The following is a 22369-nucleotide window of genomic DNA, read 5'->3' as shown; positions in this document are numbered from 1 at the left end:
TTCAGATAGAGACAGAAATAATCAAGGTAACAGTAGTTTAATTATGTGCCAACCTTTTTTCCTCTAACATGTAAAATGCTACGTACTTCAGGAAACCATTCATAAACTTTATATGGTATCTGGGGAGAAAGCTCTAAGAGACAGCAACAAACATTATTTAGCTATTACAGTTTAGGATTTACAAAATTCTTTATGACTTTTCATAGTTAATCTGAAATTATATCTTTTCCTTTCAATTTTATATGAAATCATGTTGATTTTTTTTTGCCAGAAACATTAGTGGGACTCAATCATCTTAACAAAAGTACTCCATTATCATTCGATAGTTGCACTAACTCCAGACAAAATACAAATTCTACTTTGTTCTAACTTATATAGAAATATGTATAAACAAGAAAATGTTTAAAAAACCCTGTAACTCCTCTGCTGCTGAGCATTTTCTTCTTGTCCTGCCACATAGTTACTGTAATACATCACCTGAATAGGAGACACAACTTACTAATAGATAGTAAACTACCCTATTCCTTACTAAATCAAATGATCAGAAATTTCTGGTGGCAAGATCATCATATGGCAGAGTGTGTGTATGAGAATTAAATAACTGAACCATCTGTTTGGTGGGAGAGGTACTGGTGAGTATCATCTAGATAATATCATTTATATTCTTTGTGACTCAAAAGTAATATATATGTTAAGTGATCTAAGGAGCGTGGCCACATCCTGCAGCCATTCTGGCCCAGGACACTCCTGCCCAGCCACTGGAGCCCAGCCTGGTGCTCAGGGACTCAAGATCTCTGCCCAGTCTGAGGAATATGGCCAACACTTTCCCATTTGCAGATCCAAACAGGAATGAAGCTGAGCACAGACACACACAGAAGAAACTGGGATGGCTGGTCAGACTACATACAGCACCTACATACAGGACTCTCATAAAACACAAACACAGTCACCCAAGTCTCTTCCTCTTCTTCGTCTGGCAGGGACAGAAGGTCACTAGTGCAGGCACACACAACACACACAATGCTCTCTAGCCTGACAAGCACACACACATTTGTGAATCCCTTGAGTGCCCACCTGGCACCCTTATCTGGATCTTGGGCCTCCTTACTTGCTTCACAGATTCTCTACTCATTGGCTGGTCCAGTTTGATGCTCACTGCAAACACAGTGTTTACACACTAGTTCTTCATGTATTCTACATTCGCAAGTCCTCCTGGATGTATCATCATGGACTTTCTGCCTATGTCATGGTCTGGACTCAAGGTCTTCCTACTCACCGGATAGTCCACTTTGAAGTTTTTTAGCAGATGACATGTACTCCCCACACACACCAGGATTGGAGAAGATGTCATAGAATCATATAATGGTTTGTATTGGAAGGGACCTTAAAAATCATCTAGTTCCAATGCCCCTAAAATGAGCAGGGACACCTTCCACTAGATCAGATTGCTCAAGACCTTGTCTAAAATGGGATGGGACATCCACAACTGCTCTGGGCAACCTCTTGCAGTGCCTCACCATCCTCAGAGTGAAGAATTTCTCCTTTACACCTAATGTAAATCTACCCTGTTTCAGTTTTAAACCATTACCCCTTGCCCTGTCACTACATGCACTTATCAAAAGCCGCTCTCCAGCTTTTTTGTTGACCTCCTTTAAGTACTGGAAGGCTGCTAAAAGGTCTCATCAGAGACTCCTCTTCTCCAGGCTGAACAATCCCAGCTCTCTCAGCCTGTCTTCATAGCAGAGGTGCTCCAGCCCTCGGATCATCTTCGTGGCCCTCCTCTGGACTTGCTCCATGTCCTTCTTGTGCTGGGGGCCCCAAAGCTGAACACGTTACTGCAGGTGCAGTCTCACAAGAGCAGAGTAGAGGGGAAGAATCACCTCCTTTGGCCTGCTGGTCACGCTTCTTTGGATGCAGTCCAGGATACAGTTGGCTTTCTGGGCTGCAAACACACATTGTCAGTTCATGTTGATCTTCTCATCCACCAGCACCCCAAAGTCCTTTTCCTCAGGGCTACTCCAAATCCATTCTCCACTCAGCCTCCATTTGTGTTTGGAATTGCCCCGACTCGTGTACAGGACTTTTCACTTGGCCTTCTTAAACTTCATGAGGTTCACCCAGACCTACCTCTCAAGCCTGTCAAGGTCCTTCTGGATGGCATCCCTTCCCTCCAGTGTGTCAACTGCATCACATGGCTTGATGTCATCAGCGAACTTGCTCAGAGTGTATTCAATCTCACTGTCCATGTCACTGACAAAGATGTTAAACAGCACTGGCCCCAATACTGACCTCTGAGGAACGCCACTTTGACATGCGGAAATAGACTCCACAACTCAGAAAGTTGTAAAGTAGGTATGTTTATTGCAGCGCTGGGTGCACAGGGGATCGCTCCACCACAAACGTGCACACCTGCCATAGCAGTTTTTCTTGTATTTGTACAGACACACTCATAACCCCCTCCCCAAAAGGGCAGTCTCTCTCAGGAGATCATTTCCATAGCCCCTGCCTCAGGATCCACCTCAGACTCCTCCTCGACACACCTCCTGGTGGTCGTGGGCAGGGGTCTTCAGGATGAAGGCCGTAGGTCTTCCTCACTGTGTATTTTTCACTTCTTCCCTAGAATTCCTGTTTTGGCTGAGCTTGCAGAGCCAAACTGGTTCCCAGCCTGGCCTGGCCTTGAGTGGACATCTGGTTGTCTCTTACTTGTTATTGTTTAAAGACAAATGTTAGTTCTTGTTAGTCCTTATCTCTCCTCTTTGTCTTTTCTTTCTCCCTACGGGTCATGAGTTACAACCTCGCTAGCATTTATTTTGTCTCTCTTACCGGCCTTCTTTTCGGGTAGTTAGTGTTTCAAAGCAGGGATTAGTATTTGATAACTTCTAACATTTCACAGAGCTATGTACTTCACAGAGTCTTATGCCTATTCTTATACCTATCCATAGAAATAATAGCTAATATAGTTTTATATGGTCTTATGCCTACTCCTATACCTATCCCCCTATCAACTTGTCACTGGTCACCACTTGGACATCAAGCTGTTGAGCACAATTCTCTGAGTGTGACCAGAGACCATCTCTGAGTGTGACCATCCAGCCAATTCCTTATCCACCATGTGGTCCATCTGTCAAATCCATGTCTCTTCAATTCAGAGAAAAGGATGTCCTGCAAGACAGGACAGTCAAATGCTTCCCACAAGTGCATGTAGATGACATCAGTTGTTCTTTCCTTGTCCACCGACACTGTAACCCTCTCATAGAAGGACAGTTGCCCTCCCAGCAGCCAGCAGTAGGAACATGATCTTGTGACCCATGGTCCCTCTCCAGCCAACACCACTAAGATCTTTACTCACCTCACTCATGCTGATCTCCCCAGTAATTGGTTTTGAGGACACACACCGTACCACCCCTAGTGACTGGAAGTTAAAGACCCTCACACTTACTAAAGGCCACGGGCACCAACACTCCTGCTCTGACTCCAGTAGCTGGCACCCAGTCCACTGATGCTGATCCCCCCCAAGAGCTGGCATTCTGGGCACAAGGTCTGTAGAATCATAGAATCATAGAATAGCTTGGATTGGAAGAGACTTTTAAAGGTCATCTAGTCCAACCCCCCTGTAATAAGCAGGGACATCTTCAGCTAGATCAGGTTGCTCAGCTGCCCTGTTAGGACCCTCCTTAGATCCAGAGATCTATGGCTTCTCACTTACTGCAGTAACTGACACCTCAGGCTGCAGGGCACCCACACACCTGGTCTGATACCAGTAGCTCTCACCAATTTTCACCCTCCCCACACACACAGAGGTCTCACCAGTAACTCATGCTGGGACCCCAGGCTTTAGCACCACAGGCCAGGGGCACACACACCTTTTGTCTGACTCAAGTAGCTGTCACCAAATTCCACTCATAGATAATGAGTATCACCTCCAGCTGGCACTTAGTCCTTGCAGCACACATACACATGGGATAGAGAGAGATTACACAGCAAGACAGTCAAGAAAAGATTTAATAAGAAGAAAAGAGATGATAGGACAGACTGGTGATCAGGTGCGAGGCTCGACCAGACAAAGGTACTGACCCACCCCATTCTACACACAACCAACCTCTTTTATACCCTTTTCTGCCTACCCAGGTCTTTGTTCCTCCATGCTCTCCTTTTCCCTGTGTGTCCCCTCAGGGATCTGTATAGGTCTGTCAGCTCCTGCACCCCTCCCAGTATAGGATTCCCTGGTTTCAAATCTTATCAGGTGTAAAGTCCAGATTGATTATCCTGGAAGTTGTGCCTGTAGTTTCTTGACAGCCCATCAATTAATGTGACTGGTAAGGTTTGTTTCTTATCATTGGTTCCATGTTTGCTTTGTCAGGTCTGTGTCTTTGTATATTTTGGTTTCAGGTTTCCCCCTTTTCTTTTGGTTTCCCAATTGATAAACTCCCTGATCAGATAACCTTGCTGGAATAAACATTCTCACACTCCCACTACACCTCATCAATTAATGTGATTGACCAGGTTTGGTTCTCATCACTGCCTCCCTCAGGTTTATGCCCCTGTATGTTCTTGTTTATGGCTTCCTCCTTTTCTTAATTTCCTCTGCTTAACTGAAAAATGTCCTTAACCAGATAGCCTTCAAGGAGCAGATGCTCTTTTTCCACATACCTTTACAATATACATAATCCATATTATATGCATATTTTTTACTGTGCCTCATTTTTTTCATATCTATATATGTATTTTAATATATACAAGCTGAGAGAGATCAGTTTATTAAATTTTACATTTAAATTTATGAAATTTTAACTGAAATGCAGCTATCTCTGAGGTAGAATTTTGTCCCTGTTTTTTTTTCCAAGTGTGACACACAAAGCATTTTTTCTTCTAATAGAACTGGAGACTATTTTATGCAATTGAAAGCAGGAAAGATTTAACTAAGTTGAATGTATTTAATGTTCAGAACTGAAATTTGCCCTAAATGCACAAACAACAAACTTTGCCAAAATATGACATATAAATAACCTACAGTTCAATGCCTTCGATCATGTTAGTATCTTAGTATTAGCATTTCTTACCTTGCCAGCCTCTCAGAATTAGTAATGCATGAGGAGGAAGAATGCTTTGGACTGAATTCCATGGACTGCATCTGGGAGTGTAAATCATGCATTTCCACTGGTTACATTATTTTCTAATATTATCAGTGCAAAATGTACATACTTTATTTTCTCTCCTGGTATTGATACTGGCGGCTTTAATTTGCTGGCAATGTTTTTCAGGTGTCCATTTGCAATTTGTGAATTTCTCCACGGAGACCATACATGATTACTTAGAAGTTAGAAGTGGATCTACGGAAACTAGCACTGTTATTGGGAGACTAAGTGGCCCTCAGCTACCAGCCTCTCTGTTCAGCACAACTCATGAAACTAGCTTATACTTTCACAGCGATTACTCACAGAACAAACAAGGATTTCATATTGTATATCAAGGTGAGATTTTTACATTCTTATGTGAGAACAAGATGGCTCTTGAAGGTTATTTCTTTTTTTGGCATTCTTAAAGATAAACATGAAATAGAAGATTCTGTGTTTCAAGCCAAAGTGTTATGCATCAAGACCAAACAGAAGAATGCAGAAAATTAAGACGAAAAAGGAAAAATAATTGCATATTTTCTATAAAATGTAGGCAAACAGATAATTTTCCATATCTGAATTTGATTGGCATATTAATTTACATTGCATGGCTTTACAAAGTAAGTATCTCAATTAATCTTTGTAAGTATGTGGGAGTCTCAATCTTGTAGTTTTGGTTCTGGAAGGGGTAGATCAAAATATTGTTTTAGGGTACTGGATCCATGTAAGATAATACAAAATAATGCCATCTCAGAAATCTCTAAATTCATTTTATTTCCTCGTTGGTGATATTGCTGGCAGTTTCTTGTTCTATTGTATCCAAATAGGTCATGCTAAGCTGGTGAAGACCGCAAGATCATAATTCTATTTATATAATTGCAGATTCATTTAAAAGGGATTAGATGACCAATGTTCACAAAAAAATGTCAAATGTCTATTTTAAACTACACCTATTTTCATGATATGAGTAATGGCAAAGGATGATTTAAAGAGTTTTTACTTTAGAGCGGTCTTTCAATAGTAACAAGTTCAAATTAACTTGAACTCTATGTAACACAGATGTGAGAGAGGCTCATTTTCAAATTTTACTTGTTTGCTATAAAATCGTTCATATTCATAGTTCATTATAGAGCCTTTGTCGTGGGTTAGGCCGATCCGGCAACTAAACTCCACACAGCTCTCCCACCCCAGTAAAATGGAGAGGAGAAAAATGTAATAAAAGAGCTGAGGATTGAGACAGGAACAGAGGAGCACCCACCAACCACGGTCCCGAGCAAAAGAGGCTGTTTTCTTAAAGCAAAACTATTTATTAACAGCTACCTACAAAGAGAAAAGCAAACAAAAACGGTTACTTGAGAGGATACAAGAAAACAAGGCCAGGTCTTAAAAAAACAACACCACTCCCCCCCTCTTTGCCTCTTCTTCCCGGCTCTACCTCCTCCCCCCAGCGGCGCAGGGGGCAGGGAATGGGGGAGTGCAGGTCAGTTCATTCCATGCTGTTACTGCCGCTTCTCTTAAAGGAAAAGGAGTCCTTACACCATTGTCCCTTACTCCAGTGGATCCCCTGCTCACGGCGAAAGCGTGAATCCTGCCCGCTAGGAGGCAAATCCTTACCCCATCGGATTTGCCCCAAGTGCAGGCTTTACCAGTCCTGGACTTCTAAGGAGCTGTAGCCACTCGCTCTGGCGTGGGTCGTCATATCAACCTTAAATGCGTCTCCGTACAGACTTAGATGCGTAAATGCGCCTCGACCTGTGCCCACGATTCACAATAGTCTCAGGCTCAGGCATCTCCTTTAACGAAACACCTCCCCATCGGCGGGGGTCATCCCGCGGACTCTAGATGCGTACCGTGCTCAGGCTCTGGCATCTCTTCTCGACGTGGATCCTCCACGGGCTGCGAGTGGGTCTCTGCTTGCTCCACCGAGGACTGGCTGCAAGGGGCCGCTCGCAAAGGGGACTCTACCGTGGCACACATTGTTCCGTCCCATCTTCACTGACCTCTTATCTGTGTGGCCGTTTCTCTTAGATTTCAGTCCTTTCTGGGTGAACTCGGCCCGGTGGGCGCCCCGGGAGTGGAGCTCTCCCTGAGTTCCCCAAGTGGCTCCGCCGCCACCATCCTCGACAGGGCGGGCACTAGCCCGCCCGGCCGGGAGCCAGGGCCATGCCCCCCTCCCGTCTCCTTGCTCCTGGGCAAAGGCACACACCTTTCCGGTTCCTTTGTCCGACGTAAATAGGGCAATTCGCAGAGGCGCCGATTGGCTCAAGCCTGGAGGAGGATGGGAGTCCGGTGTGATGGGCAGCTTCTGCCACCCGGACCTCCCCCCCTTTCTTCAAACCATAACAGCCTTTTAATTCTTCTGAGAAAAACAAGTAAAATTATAGACAGGTTTATTTCTCTTTTTCCTTAATTATGAGAATGTAAAAACAGAAAACCCCTATTGGATTGGAAAAAAGCTCCGTCTAGCTCGGTATGGTGTTTCCAAATGACAAAAAGAAGTGCTGCTTAGCAGCACTGAAGCCTAGCTAGTTTCTTTTCTACTCTCCCAGCATCTATAGTTGTTGTCAAACTCTTAATTTCTATTGCTGTGGTATGTGAAGGCATTTTCACATTCAGCCTTTCCACTCTCATCATTTTTTAGACTTCAACCATATTGTCCCTAGTCTTTTTCTCAAGAAACCGTGTTTAGCCATGTGCTTAGTGATGTTATTCATGATAATAGGCTGTATCATACTACCAGGTATAGAATTCAGGCTCACTGATCTGTAATTTCAAGGATCTCCCCTAAAGATAGATGTGATTTACATTGAGAAATCACCTCTTCTCTAGATCAGATCTTAAAAATATATATCTTGGTTCAGCAGTTCTTCTTGGTGAAAGCTGCGTGCTTCTGGTCTTTTGCCTTACCTGTTTAATGTATTTACTTCAAATTGATCTAGTGCCTTAGACCTGCATAACACAAGCACTGTATCTTTCTTGGAAGTCTCTACACCATCTTCAACAGTAAGAATGGATACAAAGAATTTATTGAGCTTTTCTTTCTATGGCATTTTAATCCATAAAAGTCCCTTTTTTTTCATGTGTCATGAATTGTCCCACAAGTTCCCTAGCTGACTTCTTGCTTCTAATGTTGTCGATTTTTTTTTATGATCAGCTGAAACATCTTCTGCAAGACATTTTTCAAATTATTTTTGTTCTCTTTATTTTCGATTTAAACTTGATCTGGTATGTTTTATGACTTTTTGGAAAGCAAGACTTTCATTATTTAAATGCCAACCTTTTCGCTATTGTATCTTATTTGACTTTCCTACAGAGTCACACAGGCACTTTTCCAAACCACTTTAGGTTTTATTTTATTCTGAATTGTAGAGCATGTTTTACCTGGTCTTTTAAAGTAGTGTCAATTAGCAGATTCCAATCTGCATTACCTCATTTTTGCATAATTTCCTTTCCACAAAATTGAAGATCCCTGTGCTGGATTTATTTGACTTGTTCCCTCCCAGTACAATCAAACTGCATTATGACTGCTATTGTGGAGCAGCTCTCCCATGAATACTTCTTGAATTAAGGCTTGAGTACAAAGCTGGTTCAAATCTAAAATAACATATTTTCTTGTGAGCTTTCAAACTGCTTGTTCTAGGGAAAAATTATTTTCTATATCCAAAATTTTATTGCTTCAAGTCATCCTGGTGAGCTGGATATTTGAGTACTCCATTACTGCTACCTATCATATTTTTGCAGCTTCTCTAATTTTATTTAACATTCTTTGTTCACCATCATTTTCCTGTTTATATGTTTATGGAAGCAGCTCAGTACTACACTTATATTTCTGGAGTTTTAACTTCCACCTATGAGTATTCTATAGTGTTTCGTTTTCCCGGACAATATTTTTCTTCTATGGCACTTAACAGAATTTCTAAACAACAGTGGTGCTCTCCCACCTGGAAGTCTCTGCCCTCTCAGTGTTGGAAAGATGGTCGCCTGGCAACATTGCATCCTGCTGCTCTATGCCATGCCTTTCACTTCAGGGCTCTTGGTTGTTTCAAGCATTCTAGATCCCACCTCCTGTGTTTCAGGCTCCTATATTGGGGTGAAAGGGCTTCATTAGTTTGGTCATTGTTCTGTTCCTTACTACTGCACACATCTCTTCACATGCAGCATAGGATATCTGATTTACTTTTCCTGTTTATTGTAAATCTGCTGTTTGTCATTGTCCTGCACTTTTTTAGAGGTGTATTGGCTGTTAGCCTCCTCTCTGTCATGGCATCACATCAGTCTTCTGTGCCTGTTAGCTTTTTCCTATGTTTCTAGTTAGATACTTTTCTACATCCTTTTTAATTTTCCTTGTCAGCAGCTCAAATCCATTTGTGTACTTGAGGGTGCACTTGGAAGCAATTTGTAGTTTTAAAGAGCCAGTTGGTGGCCTACCTTTTTGAAGATCTAAGTGGAGAAAACACAAAGTCTAAATTCCTTTCTACTGTCTTCTTCTCTAGTGCAGTACTCCCGTACTTACTAAAATTAAAAGATAAAATTAAGAGACTAGTCTCATTTTTGCCTTCATGGACTCTGTTCCAAAAACCTGTAGGGTAAGGTGTTGCGTATTTGTTTGCTTGTTTAGACACACACATATAATCAAAGTGTAATGAACATAAAATCATTTAAACTTATGGTTATAGTATAATATTTTCCTTATGAGGTTTGGAATTGGTAAATAATTTTTATGCATATTTCCAGAATTGCTGTGGGAATGTTTCATTGTGCTTCTCGTGGTGTAGGACCAATGATTTTGATTGTTGCTGTGATGGAACTTGAAACATATGTGATGTCCATGATTTTAAATTTTATTCTAATGAAAAGCTTTTATTTTCAAAGTAATAAGAATTTGTATTTTATCGTCCCCCCCTTTATTATTATTTATTTATTTCAGCATATCAGCTACAAAGCTGTCCTGACCCTCGACCATTTCGTAATGGTTTTGTTATTGGGAATGACTTTACTGTGGGACAAACCATTTCATTTGAGTGTTTTCCTGGCTACACATTAATTGGAAATTCAGCTCTGACTTGTCTTCATGGCATCAGCCGTAACTGGAATCATCCTCTCCCCAGATGTGAAGGTATGTTCTGGATGACCTATGAACCCTTCGTTATTTCTAAGTCTTTGTAAGGATTGTTAACTGAAATTATTTCACCTTTTCAATTTAGAGACCTGTATTACAGTTGTTGCAGAGGAAGTATTCTATTTTGCACATGAAAATTTTTGCAGAGAAGATGAAATGTTTCATAGAAATATGAGATCTCTGAAAATTTATGAGATAATATGTTTATTTTTAGAAGGTTAGGGTTATGATCTGGAGTGTGGAGACCTGTGCTGCTTTTTAATCTAGGCAGTGCTCCAAGGTTAAATCTCTGCACTGAATCAAGAAAAAAGGATTCAAAAATTGAATTTCCTAACTCTGGCCACTTATGTTCTGTCTTATCAGTTAGAAATAAATGTCAAAGGTGGCACAAAGTGCAGTTGCCTTGCAGTTAATGCTGTGTGAAGTCCTTTCTACGTATTTTTTTGTGTGAATGGGAATATTTTAAAAATTATATTTTTTAATCTTTTACCTTTTTTTACACTTACATGCTGCAGTAGGCAAGCAGATTCAAGGAACTGTGCCTTGCACATAGATGAAATTTTAAGGAGGCAGAATGAATGTATATGATGATTATGTAGGAGTGTTCTATGGCTAGCTATGCTGAAAGGAACCTGTACCTAAGCAGCAGGCCAAAGATGAGTCGTTCTGCATCATCAGATTCCGAAACAGGCAAGGATGGATGTTTTGGTAGCATAGAAATCTCTTTGATAAATATCTGTGCACCTCAAAATCTATCTGTGGAACTGAAGACTGAATTTTCTTCCGTATGAAATAATTCGTCACACACTGTTTCTGCTACTCCTCTCTTAAAGGGGGAGGACTTCTTAAACTCTTTCCCCTTCTCCTATGGGGCCCTTCCTCTTGGGAAATAGTCTACAGATTTCTCCAACATGAGTCTTTCCCATGGGATGCAATCCTTACCTATCAGATTGCTCCAGAGTGGACTTTCCCCACAGAGTCACGGCTTCTTAGGGTGCAGCCACACGCTCAAGCATGAGTTTGTCTACAGACTACAGATACATCTCTGCTTTGTTGTCAGTCTCCAGCAGTGTGGGGGGTCCTTCCTACGGAGACAATTCTCTATGACCTCCTTCAGGCACATGCATCTCTGCTCCAGCGTGGGGTTCTCCACGGCCTGTGGGTGGATCTCTGCTCCTCCATTAATCTTTATGGGCTGCAGAGGAGCCACCTGCCATCTGGCCATGGGCTGCAGGGGAATCCCCACTGCGGCACACCTCCACCCTCTCCATCTTCACTGACCTGGTGTCTGCGTAGCCGTTTCTCTCAGGTCTCAGTCCCCTCTCTGACGCAGCCCAACTGGCCCAACAAACCTCAGCAGTCCCAGCAAGACGAGCTCTGCTCAGCAGGCAACCCGGGAGCGAGGCGCTTTGGATCTCTCCAAGCCACGCTGCTGTGGCCATCTCCAGTTGAGTGGTGGAAGCCCAGTGTGGGCAGTCACCTGCCTGAGAGGCAGGGGAGGCCAGCCCCCCACCTCCCCCCTCTTCACTGTAGGTCCAGCCACAGTTCGAATTTCTTTCTTGCCTTCTCTAATAGGGCATTTGCAGAAGCGGTGATTGACTCAGCCCTGTCCGGAGGGGAGGTGGGGGCAGGCAGGTGTCCAGCTTGGCCAGAGACTGGTCCAACTGATTTTGGAGCTGGGGAAGTTTCTCGCATCTCCTTACAGGAGAAGCCCCTCCTCTGCTACCAAAACCCCATCACATAAACCCAGGAAAATTAAATAGTGAAAGCTTGGCATTAAGAATGGAATCCTTAATACCAAGCAAGCTTCAGAGGAATTTCTGGGGAGGAAAAAAAAAAAAAAAAAGAAAAGGAAAAAAAAAGAAAATAAAAGAAAACAAAAAAAAAAAAATCACCTTCTTTTCTGGATTTTTTCATTCTATTCTGAATCATCTAACTAAATTTAGCTACTTAAATTAGATGCCTCATTATTCAAAATTCCTTCTGGAGTCAGTGAGCCACAGCCATTTCTGGGGGATGTGGTAGCTAAATTAAGATGTATGATACTGAATTCAGAAGGAGAAGCCTTATCACATAAAAGAGAGATGACAACTACAAAATCTTTCTTTCAAAAGGGGAAGAAGTTAATTCAGCAAAATTAAGTTTCAACCCCCATTTTCTGGATCCTGCGAGAGTAGTATTAGTTCATGTCTTAACTGCTAAACAGCTTAACTTTCCCTGTTACTTAGTTCTAACTGTATTTGCTGTGCCTCAGAATCAAGACAAATAATTTACTGAATGGAGTGATTCTGTTTCTTTGAATCACCTTACTGGAATCAAGAATTTAATTAGTAAATTCTAAGATGTTTGAAGTATGTTGCTGTCCTCAGTATCATTTTTCATGAAGTTCCTGAACAGTTGCTAGAAGTTCTTTCTATCTGCTTAATGTGATATGAAAAGATGCCGATAAAAAAATCAACCTTATTGATAATGAAGATCTAATGTGTGCTGTGCTGCATGATTACAGACTGCCAACGTTATTCTGCTCCCAGAGAAATTTTTTAAATTACATGGTGTCTTGTGCAAATATTTATTGTGGTATTTTTAGTAGAATTTTTGACATTTTTATTTGGTACTTATGTTTTTGAGGTTTTTTTTTTTATTGTTGAAGGAAAAAGATAATTACATATCTTCTAGTTGTACTTGGTTTGATTTGAGATGAAGCCCTGTGTTCAAAACATTAAAATGAAGTGGGCTTTTTATATATGCCTAGTGAGAGGTATAGAATGTTTTAAATTTGTAATTGCTTTAATATCTTTGTTGCAAGGCAGCATATACTAAGACTTGTTTAATGCCTCAGACTTCTTGAAGCAATCTGAACCAAATATCACTAAATGTGGTTCCTATTTAAACAATTTTGTTCTCTTCTCCTTGCATCCTCAGGCACTTAAAATCTCTCTAACCTGTGCTCAGCACAGTCTAACACTCTCTGACCCTTCTTAACTCATCTCTCTCACTTTCATCCTTTTGGAATATGTTCCCTCTCCTTTTCCAAGAAATCTCATTGCCTGACAGTCATCAGCCCATGTCTTCACTCCCTTAAGACCGTACTACAAAATCGATTCTGTCTGCACTGCTCAGAAACCCTTGAGAAAAGCAGTATACCAGCTGTTGAGTCTGAATGGATGAGGTGTGATTATGAAGGTCTCCTTACCCTACAGTTCAATGGCAAAGTATATATATAAACCATAAAACATGCTTTATTTACCTAAATACAGACAATGCATAGTTTCTACATGTCAAACCTCTAATTCCAACAACCTATTCTCTGGTTCAAGGTTGTTAAGCATATTTTAGGGAATCTGTGGTGCCATTCCCTGCCCATTTGGGGTGGAGTGGGGAAGAATGTATGCAAAATAAACCAAATTATACTATTTTAGGTTTTGCCCACTTTTCCAGAACAAGACTTCTGTAACATAATTTCTCTTCTGTAATAACAGGGTGGTGTCATATTTGACATGCATCTGAAACCTCTGTAGAGAAAATCATACAGTTTGGACTAATAGTTTTCCTGAAATGCATAGTTATGAAAGTCCAAAAGCTACATGATCAGTCTTACACTGCATGATGTCTAAAATTAATGCACTTCAACAAGAATTAAAGAAAAGACTCTTACTTTGTCTACCAGATTTTATCTCAGGAAGTGAAAAATTGCTATTCATACTGTTGCACACAATATTTTCATTTTCAAATTCCCCTCTTAATTTTCCTGCATCCATCCTCCATCAACTTAGCATATTTTTTCTCTCCCTGATAATTTTGGTTGGCTCCCTTCTTGTGATGGTAAATGAAAGCAATTGTGTTTCACTGCTAATTTGTAGCTGGCATTTACACAAAGCTGTAACAAAGTGGTTTTCAATTGTGCAGGGAATAATTTAACCCAGTGTCTAAATATTACTTCACTTCCAGTTCTGGTAGTATTTATGACATCAGAATTACTTTTTTTCTTTTAGACTTGACCAATAATGTCAAAAGAGACTTCTGACTCTTTGCAAAAAGCTCAGTAAAATCTGTTTTCTATACACATAGTTTTACATAATCTAGTTACAGTGTACAAAATGTGTTTAAAAGTATGGCTTTTACATGGTCTAAAAAGAATGCAAGAAGCATATATTTTAAAACAAATGTCTTTTTTTATAGCCCTCTGTGGAGGAAATATAACTGCGATGAATGGCACCATATACTCTCCAGGATACCCAGATGAGTATCCAAACTTTCAAGACTGCTTCTGGCTTGTAAGAGTACCACCTGGGAATGGAATCTATATCAATTTCACAGTTCTCCAAACAGAGCCAATATATGATTTCATAACTGTCTGGTAAGAAAACACTTCTGGCATTTATTTAATCTTCATGTGACATTATGCTACAAAGGATGAATTAAAAAGAGCATATTTGCGATTTGTCCCTTGGTGCTGATGTTCTGTGTAGGACAAATGAGTGATTTGCACTAATTCATGTTTTGCAATGTACCATTCTCTCTAGATAACACTGGACATAAAGTTTTATAGTCCTTGTCTTTAGAGTTCAAACCCAATAATATTGTGCCTCAGTTTCTCAGTGAAGAAAAGCATTCAGGAGTAGACTATGACAGCTTATCAACAACTAAGAGAAGTAATACTTAAGAAAAGAGAGATAACAAGCAGGGGCAGCTGTGTGTATTACAAAGTTTTAGATTGTTAATACAAGAAACTACTGCAGTACTTTCTTAATTTCTTCCAAGTCAACTTCTTTTAAACTTTTAAGAGTACCTAAAAGGAGAGACTCTCTTTGTATTTGGCTATGACAAAAAGAGTTGAGCTAACCATAGCTGTAAAAAATTTATGTTCTCTGTGTACCTGAATCCATGTCTATCACAAATCTTTTCAGGTAATGAAGCCCCCATTCTTCTCGGTTGCAAAGTTGGTGAGGGCAAGGGGCTGTAACCAAGTGTAACAGCTCCTATAGTAATCTTGAAACTGTTACCAGTGAGTCTCCTAGACATTTCAACTGCAGCTAAAACCTTTTGGAAGCTTGCCTAAACCAAGAATCAACTGATTATTGAATCCGCAGATTGAAAATCTGCAGGTTGAGAGAGTCTGAGTAGTTGTAGTCTGAGTAGTGCAAAATATTAATTCTTCATTTTATGTTTCTGTTCCACAGAAATCTAGTTTGGATTCATGTAAATTCATGTAACTCAGGATTTCGTTCCTAGTTTCCTAAACAGTAAACTGTTCTCTGTACACTTTTGTGACAATTTCTGTAGGTCTTGGGGTTTTTTCATCTTGTGTTCTACAAACTGTCTTGCCCTGCATCCCAGATACTCGTTTGTTTTGCCTTTAAATCTAAACGAAATTTGATCAAAATATGTACCCAGTTTATTGCCCTGATAAAACTCAGAAAATTTTGAATCCCTTTAACTCTTCACCACTTGTTTTGTGTATCAAATTTAAGCTGACTTTCAGAATCTTTGCTGAATTAAATTATACTTTTGTGCACATACAGACATCTTTTCTCTATTTAATCCCACACGAACTAGAACACTACTGTCCCCTTCTAGTCTTCTTCCATTCAGCTCTTCCTCTCTACCAAGTGATTTCATGTGGTTTCAGTTGTACTCCTTAGTTCTTACAGTAAAAGTAATTGCATATGCCATGACAAAGGTAAAACCTCCGTTTTATTTCATTATGTGTTCTTTGTTGATTGTTTGTAGATGTTTTGTATCCTGTTTAGATTAACAACACTTTTAGAAGAATGTTCTGAAATTAAAGCATCTATCATGCTATTCATGCATATATCGTGTGTTGTTACTTATGTATGATTTATATGCCTGTATAATCCTGACATTAGAGAATTTCTAAAAGTAGTGTCCTTAAAATAATCATCATAAATAAAATGTTTATAATGGCCCACATGCAGAATTCAGGTGGAATCTTGTATTCAGTAGAGTATAAGCATTTTGTTTTCGTCTTTAGTGAAGCCAATACTGACTCATAGTCTTTTAAAAATTAAATAGATTTCATCTCTTAATTTTCCTAGAAATGACCAAATTCAAAAGACAGGGGGAGATGAGGGCAAGTCCAGAGGAGCACCACGAAGACGATCTGAAGGCTGGAGCACCTCTTCTATGAACATAGGCTGAGAGAGTTGGGGTAGTTCAGCCTGGAGAAGAGAAGGCTCTGGGAAGATCTTCTAGCAATCTTCCACTACCTAAAGGGGCCTGCAAGAAAGCTGGAGAGGGACTTTTTACAAGGGCATGCAGTGATAGGACAAGGGACAATGGCTTTAAACTGAAAGAGGGTAGATTTAGATTAGATCTAAGGAAGAATTTTTTTACAATGAGGGTGATGAAACACCGGACCAGGTTGCCCCAAGAAGCTGTGGATGTGCCATGTCTGGAAGTTTTCAAGACCAGGTTGGATGAGGCTTTGAGCAACCTGGTGTAGTGGAGGGTGTCCTTGCCCATGGCATGGGTACTGGAACTAGATGATCTTTAAGGTCCCTTCCAACCCAAACCATTCTATGATTCTGTGATCAGTTTATTTATTTCCAATAGCCACATTTGAAAGCATAGATAAGTAAATATGACCAGAGTTTGTGGCAGAAAGATGAAGTACGATCACAAATTCAATCATTTTGAGCTTTCAAAAGGTGGTTGAATGGAGCATCTTACTTTCTAATGAATTTTGATAGTTTTCTAAACTACTACCTGCTATACTCCAATGCACATCTAGCATTTCAAAAGTCTTTCAGCCATTAATATCTGTTTGATTTTAGAGGACTTACGCCTTTTAGAGTAATCCAGAGAAATTTTTCTATATTATATGAAAATTTGGAGAAATTGAATTATTTGTTTGGGAAAAAAAAATCTTTTTGTGTCTGTTTTTCTTAGGGATGGACCAGACCAAACTTCTCCTCAAATTGGACAATTTAGTGGCAACACTGCTTTAGAATCAGTCTATAGCACTTCCAATCAGATTCTGATTAAGTTCCACAGTGACTTTACTACCAGTGGCTTCTTTGTACTTAGTTACCATGGTGAGTGTGACAAATTGCACTTTTTCACTGTCTGTATGGATTACTTTAGGAAGAAAACTCATGAAAAAATTACTCTAATTACTTTTTCTAAGAAAAGTTGCTATTATTAGTATGACTGACCACCACTACGGTAATGCAAATATATGAAAGATTAATATGAATGTTGAAAACAAGCTATTTTCTTGACCAGATATTAAGTTTACTAATAATCAAGCAAAAAAAAAAAAAAAAACAACACTGTGAAGAGACATAAGTTCAAGGTGCTCATCTTCTCACTGCTTACAATGCTTCCAAAATTCCTTTGTAATCTAAATGTTTGTGGGGGTCATTAAATTTATCATAGATATTTGAATATTTTGAAGTAAGTACTGTTGTTTTAGAGATTTCAATGATAATGAACTATACTGTGTAGTTAATGTTAAACTACCCTTGAGTTCAATATTGACCGAATGAAAATGCTAAAATATTCATGTGTCAAATTCCACCTCTTTTTGTAGTCATTCAAGCCTTCTGTGGCTAAGTGTTGTCTTGCATTCCTATCATTAAAAGGAAACAGATTCAGAAGCAAATGTGGTTTTAGGTGTTTTTCGAATGCCTGTTGGATCGACTATTCCAGGAAACATGAACAGACCTACAGTTTGTTTTCTTGATCCTTGTAAGATTTTGGGACTAGAGAGCTTTCTTTTTGACTTAGTAAAGGTCAAGGTAACTACAGATAGGCAGAACGGGGCCGGGGGGGAGAGGATTAAAGGAACTTTAACCTAAACAAAACAAAGCAAGACAAAAAAGACCTAAATCCCACAATGAAAAACAAACAAACAGCAAGAGCACTTGAATTTATTATAGAGTACAGACTACATTAGAATTAGGCAGAGGGGGGTCGGAATTTTCGTTCCAAATCTGAGCATCTAAATTGCATGTAGCAGTTTGTGAAAGCCAGATTTCTGTCCTAATTGCATTCAGATTGAATGGAATTTTGTCTGTGTCCAAACACAGGTCCATCCTTATAGAGTTTCTTTAAAAAAATAAAGCTATATAGCTTCTGCATACTTTTCCTACTTGTCTTTTTTTAACATTTCTTTCACCTGGTGATTTTAACTGACTGTTGCATATGTATAAAACCCAGAAAACTATTTTACGTGAGACTTGAAATGAGAATTTTAAAAGCAGAACTATTATCTGATTCTATCTCCAGGTAAGATGTGCTCCACAACTATTAATGTACTGGGAAATTTCACATTCAAAATGCTTCTGTCCCTCAGTTATGCTGCCTCTAAGTAGAATATTTTGGATTGTAAAACTTTTCTTTATTTCGAAGTTTCAGAAATGGAGAGTTCAGCAGAAAAAATATATTGTAAAAAAACAAAATGGTTGCACATTGTAAAAAATATTTGCTTTTCAGATGAGATCATTTAAATGCGAAAATTGACAACCATTTCTAAGCTTCTTAGGTTATTTATGAAAAGGGTTTTGCCACTGAAATTAAGTAACTAATTAAGAACAAAGACACAACATCCAATTTTTCATTAGTTTTGAAATTTGTATGTTTCCTTTCTTTCGATTCTCTTGAAAGTTTCAAAGTAAATGAATAGGTGTTTATTTTTACCCTGTTAATGTGGGTATTAATTCAATTATGTTTGCATGGCTATGATAACTGTCTGAATATGAGAATGTCAACTGTGCTTTTTTTCCTGTTTATAGCCTATCAGCTCCGGGTTTGCCAGCCTCCAACAAATATACCAAATGCTGAAATTTTAACTGAGGATGATGAATTTGAAATAGGTAATATAAAATAAAATAACATTTGTTTCAAAAAAAAGAACTGCTATGCACAAAAATTTCTTGCTTTTCAGGATGTAAATCATGTCTGTAATATGATAGATTTATATTTGAAAATAAAATTTTTAAGAAGTCATTCCTCTTTCTTATACTTCCTGAACTCCATCTGTCATTTAGAGATCACATATACGTAACACAGTAACTCCTTTCTACTTAATTTTAAAATATATTTTTCATGTTTAATATAAAACTGTTTCTGCTACTGAAGCAAACAAAACACACAAAAACCCCTATGCATACAATGGTAGATTCTGTATCAGAATTAAGATTCTGTGACCTAAGGATAAAATAAAATTTGTAAAAAATAGGAGGATCTGAGAAGAAGATAACATTCTGACCTTCTAAGATATGTTAATAATATTACGTAGCCACATATCATTCAAAGAAATATGACTTACATGATGAGACATCAGATGTCTGACCAGCTAGTTTTGCTCACATTATGATAAAGAAGAACAAATTTAATATATACCAATATTTGATTAGTTATATTGATATCCTGCTATATCCTGCTTTGTAATCTGGACCAAAGAGAACTGCTGGGATGTACAAATTCTTACTTTTATCGATACATAAAATTCTATGAATTTTCAATTTCTTAATTAAAAAATGATGATTTCTTATTCTCACCATGCCAAATTTATGTATATCATCAATTAAATCCAGTTTCTATTTAATTCCCCCCCCACCCCTGCCTCAGGATTGTATGAGTTACTGACTTGATCTTATCTCTTTATTTAGTTTCATAATGGTTATCCAATAAATCATATTGCTTAAAGCTTTGTGGACACATGATTCACACAGCATCAGTCAAACTCAGACAACTTAGCAAACTATCCAACTAATAATGTGGTGGAAAACAGTGATAGATGCAGCATAGTGTGCAACACAATGCTCATTTACCACATTTCTTAGACTAATCGAAGTTGTTTGTGCCAGAGGTCATTTAGCCCATTATATATGGTGGCAGGAAACTTCATTAATCAATAATGTTTTCAAAGCTAAAAGTCACAGTTAATTGCTGTTTAATGTTTCTTTTGTTTGTTTGTGTTTTGTCTTGTTTTATTTTTCTGAACAGGAGACATAATAAGATACCAGTGTCAACCAGGCTTTACATTGGTTGGTAATGAGATTCTGACATGCCGACTAGGTGAAAGGCTTCAGATGGATGGAGCACCACCTACCTGTCAAGGTTTTTTTTCTCCTTTTTCTTCTCCTCCTATCAAAACAGCTAAATGATTATTCCTTAAATATCCTCTATCTCTTTCCATAAGAGTTCCTAAAGGAGGCCTACAAGAAAGCTGTAGAGGGGCTTTTTATAGGGGCCTGTAGTGATAGGACAAGGGGTAATGGCTTTAAATAAAAAGGAGAGATTTAGATTAGATACAAGGAAGAAATTTTTTATAATGAGAGTGATGAGGCACTGGAACAGGTTGCCCAGAGAAGCTGTGGATGCCCCATCCCTGCAAGTGTTCAAGGCCAGGTTGGATGAGGCTTTGAGAAACCTGATCTAGGGGAAGATGTCCCTGCCCACATCAGTGGGGCTGGAGCTAGATAATCTTTAAGGTCCCTTCCAACCCAAACCGTTCTATGATTCTAAGACAGCACATTGAAAATATTTCAGACTTTCTGATGTTATTTTCGACATTATCACTGTTTGTTATGGTGAATGTGTGTCAAATACTAATGCAAAAATATTAGTAATGTTTCAAGAAATTGAATAAGTTATTTAATTTTATTTAGAACACAATAGTACGAAAATTTATATGGAAATTTCAAAAAATGCTGAGTTAACAGTTAGGGTGAACAAGATCATGACATCATTTTTCAGTGCAACTTTAGGTGCTTCCATTTTTATTCAGTGTATTCTACAGAATAGCTTTTCCGTATGTGTGTGTGTGTATGCCTCTGTCCATGTTTTCCTCCTTTTATTGAAAACTGTGACTAGAGAGATACAACGCTACCTCATTGTTAAGGTTGAAACAAGATTACAATCCTGCCAACCACTAACATCGCAGTTTAAACCAGTCTTTGTTAGCCTGATATTTGATATGCCATGCTCAAATACAATTTTTCCATAATTTTTGAAGAAAATGCGAGAGTTTTGTTTCATATCAAACCAATTAGGGAGCTTATGGATATAAACCTCGCACATTATTTATTTAATCTCTTGAAAGTTTCGGTGATGGACATATGTTTATGTTTTCTTACTAATTCTTCCATTTATTTTCAGAAAGATAAATAAGGACATATAGTTATAAACATGAATGATAAGGCATTTTGAGTGGTAAAAACCCTCAAACTCCAGTCTCATTAAAGTATAATTTATGCAAACAAAAGCCATTTTGAATCCTGCTAGTTGTTGCATTAGTCCTTTGTGATCCATCTACTCCTGAGTGTAATATGCTAACATCTACTGCAAGATTAAAATACTTTCTCAATCAGTCATAACAAATGCAGTTGATTTATATTTGTGTTAAATGAAAAATACTGCTGTCTGGGTTTTCTACCAATCAGATATTGGTATGTTTTCTTTCCTCCAGCAATTTTAATTAATTTGCATATCTATAAAACACTCATGATTAAAGATTTATTTGGAAATAGTACATTAAATGTGAATAAATCTACTACCTTTACAGGTAAAAATATAATATTTGACAGTTTCTTAGTAATTTCTGAAGTTTCAAACTGCTGCACAATTTAGTTGTTACAAATTTAAACATCAGCATACTAATTTTTAGAACTTAATTATGACTACAATGTTTAACTCAGTTTTCAGCTGAGAGTTGAAAAATTACTGTCTTATAAATACACACTTTTACAACGTTCCTGAAAAACTGGAAGGGTCAACTACTACTGCTGAATAAACGGTTTTCCCCTGGTTTTATGCACTAAAATATGCAAAAGTTAAAATAATTCGTAGCACTAAGTCTAGTTCTTAGAAATGAAAAGTGATCTTGAATTGTGAGTTTTATAAAAACTTTAACACTGATAATTTATGAAAATCCTTGCATTTATTTAGGTACAATTGTGTCTAGGAATAGCTTCCAACACTGAAATTTAAATTAAAATCCTAACTTAGCAGGCTTCATAGCATTTAATGAGTAGAAAACCACAGTAACCTCCAGGCACTACTTTAAATGTTCAAAAGATGTAATAATAGAACAAACAGAAACATGCACTGATCCTGAGGCACTCTTTCAGTACGTGTTGCTGAAGGCATATTTATATTCATCACAAGA

The 22369-nt window shown here is 38.6% G+C and overlaps 1 protein-coding gene across 4 annotated transcripts in view; it reads left to right on the top strand.

Moving 5' to 3' along the window:
- CSMD3 (CUB and Sushi multiple domains 3) overlaps positions 1–22369 on the top strand; it is a 737988-nt gene that overhangs the window by 622518 nt on the left and 93101 nt on the right. For all 4 annotated transcript variants that reach the window (XM_086609528.1, XM_086609527.1, XM_086609526.1 and 1 more), the window contains 6 exons: positions 5262–5471; positions 10042–10230; positions 14413–14590; positions 17143–17288; positions 18990–19070; positions 20206–20319. In XM_086609528.1, the coding sequence (XP_086465654.1) occupies positions 5262–5471; positions 10042–10230; positions 14413–14590; positions 17143–17288; positions 18990–19070; positions 20206–20319 (918 nt within the window). The remainder of the gene's footprint in view (positions 1–5261; positions 5472–10041; positions 10231–14412; positions 14591–17142; positions 17289–18989; positions 19071–20205; positions 20320–22369) is intronic.

Source organism: Tauraco erythrolophus, chromosome 3 (assembly GCF_009769465.1).
Source record: "Tauraco erythrolophus isolate bTauEry1 chromosome 3, bTauEry1.pri, whole genome shotgun sequence".
In the NCBI taxonomy this organism is placed as follows: domain Eukaryota; kingdom Metazoa; phylum Chordata; class Aves; order Musophagiformes; family Musophagidae; genus Tauraco; species Tauraco erythrolophus.
Note: the sequence above shows the minus strand (reverse complement) of the source record. Positions and strands in the feature narration are given on the sequence as shown.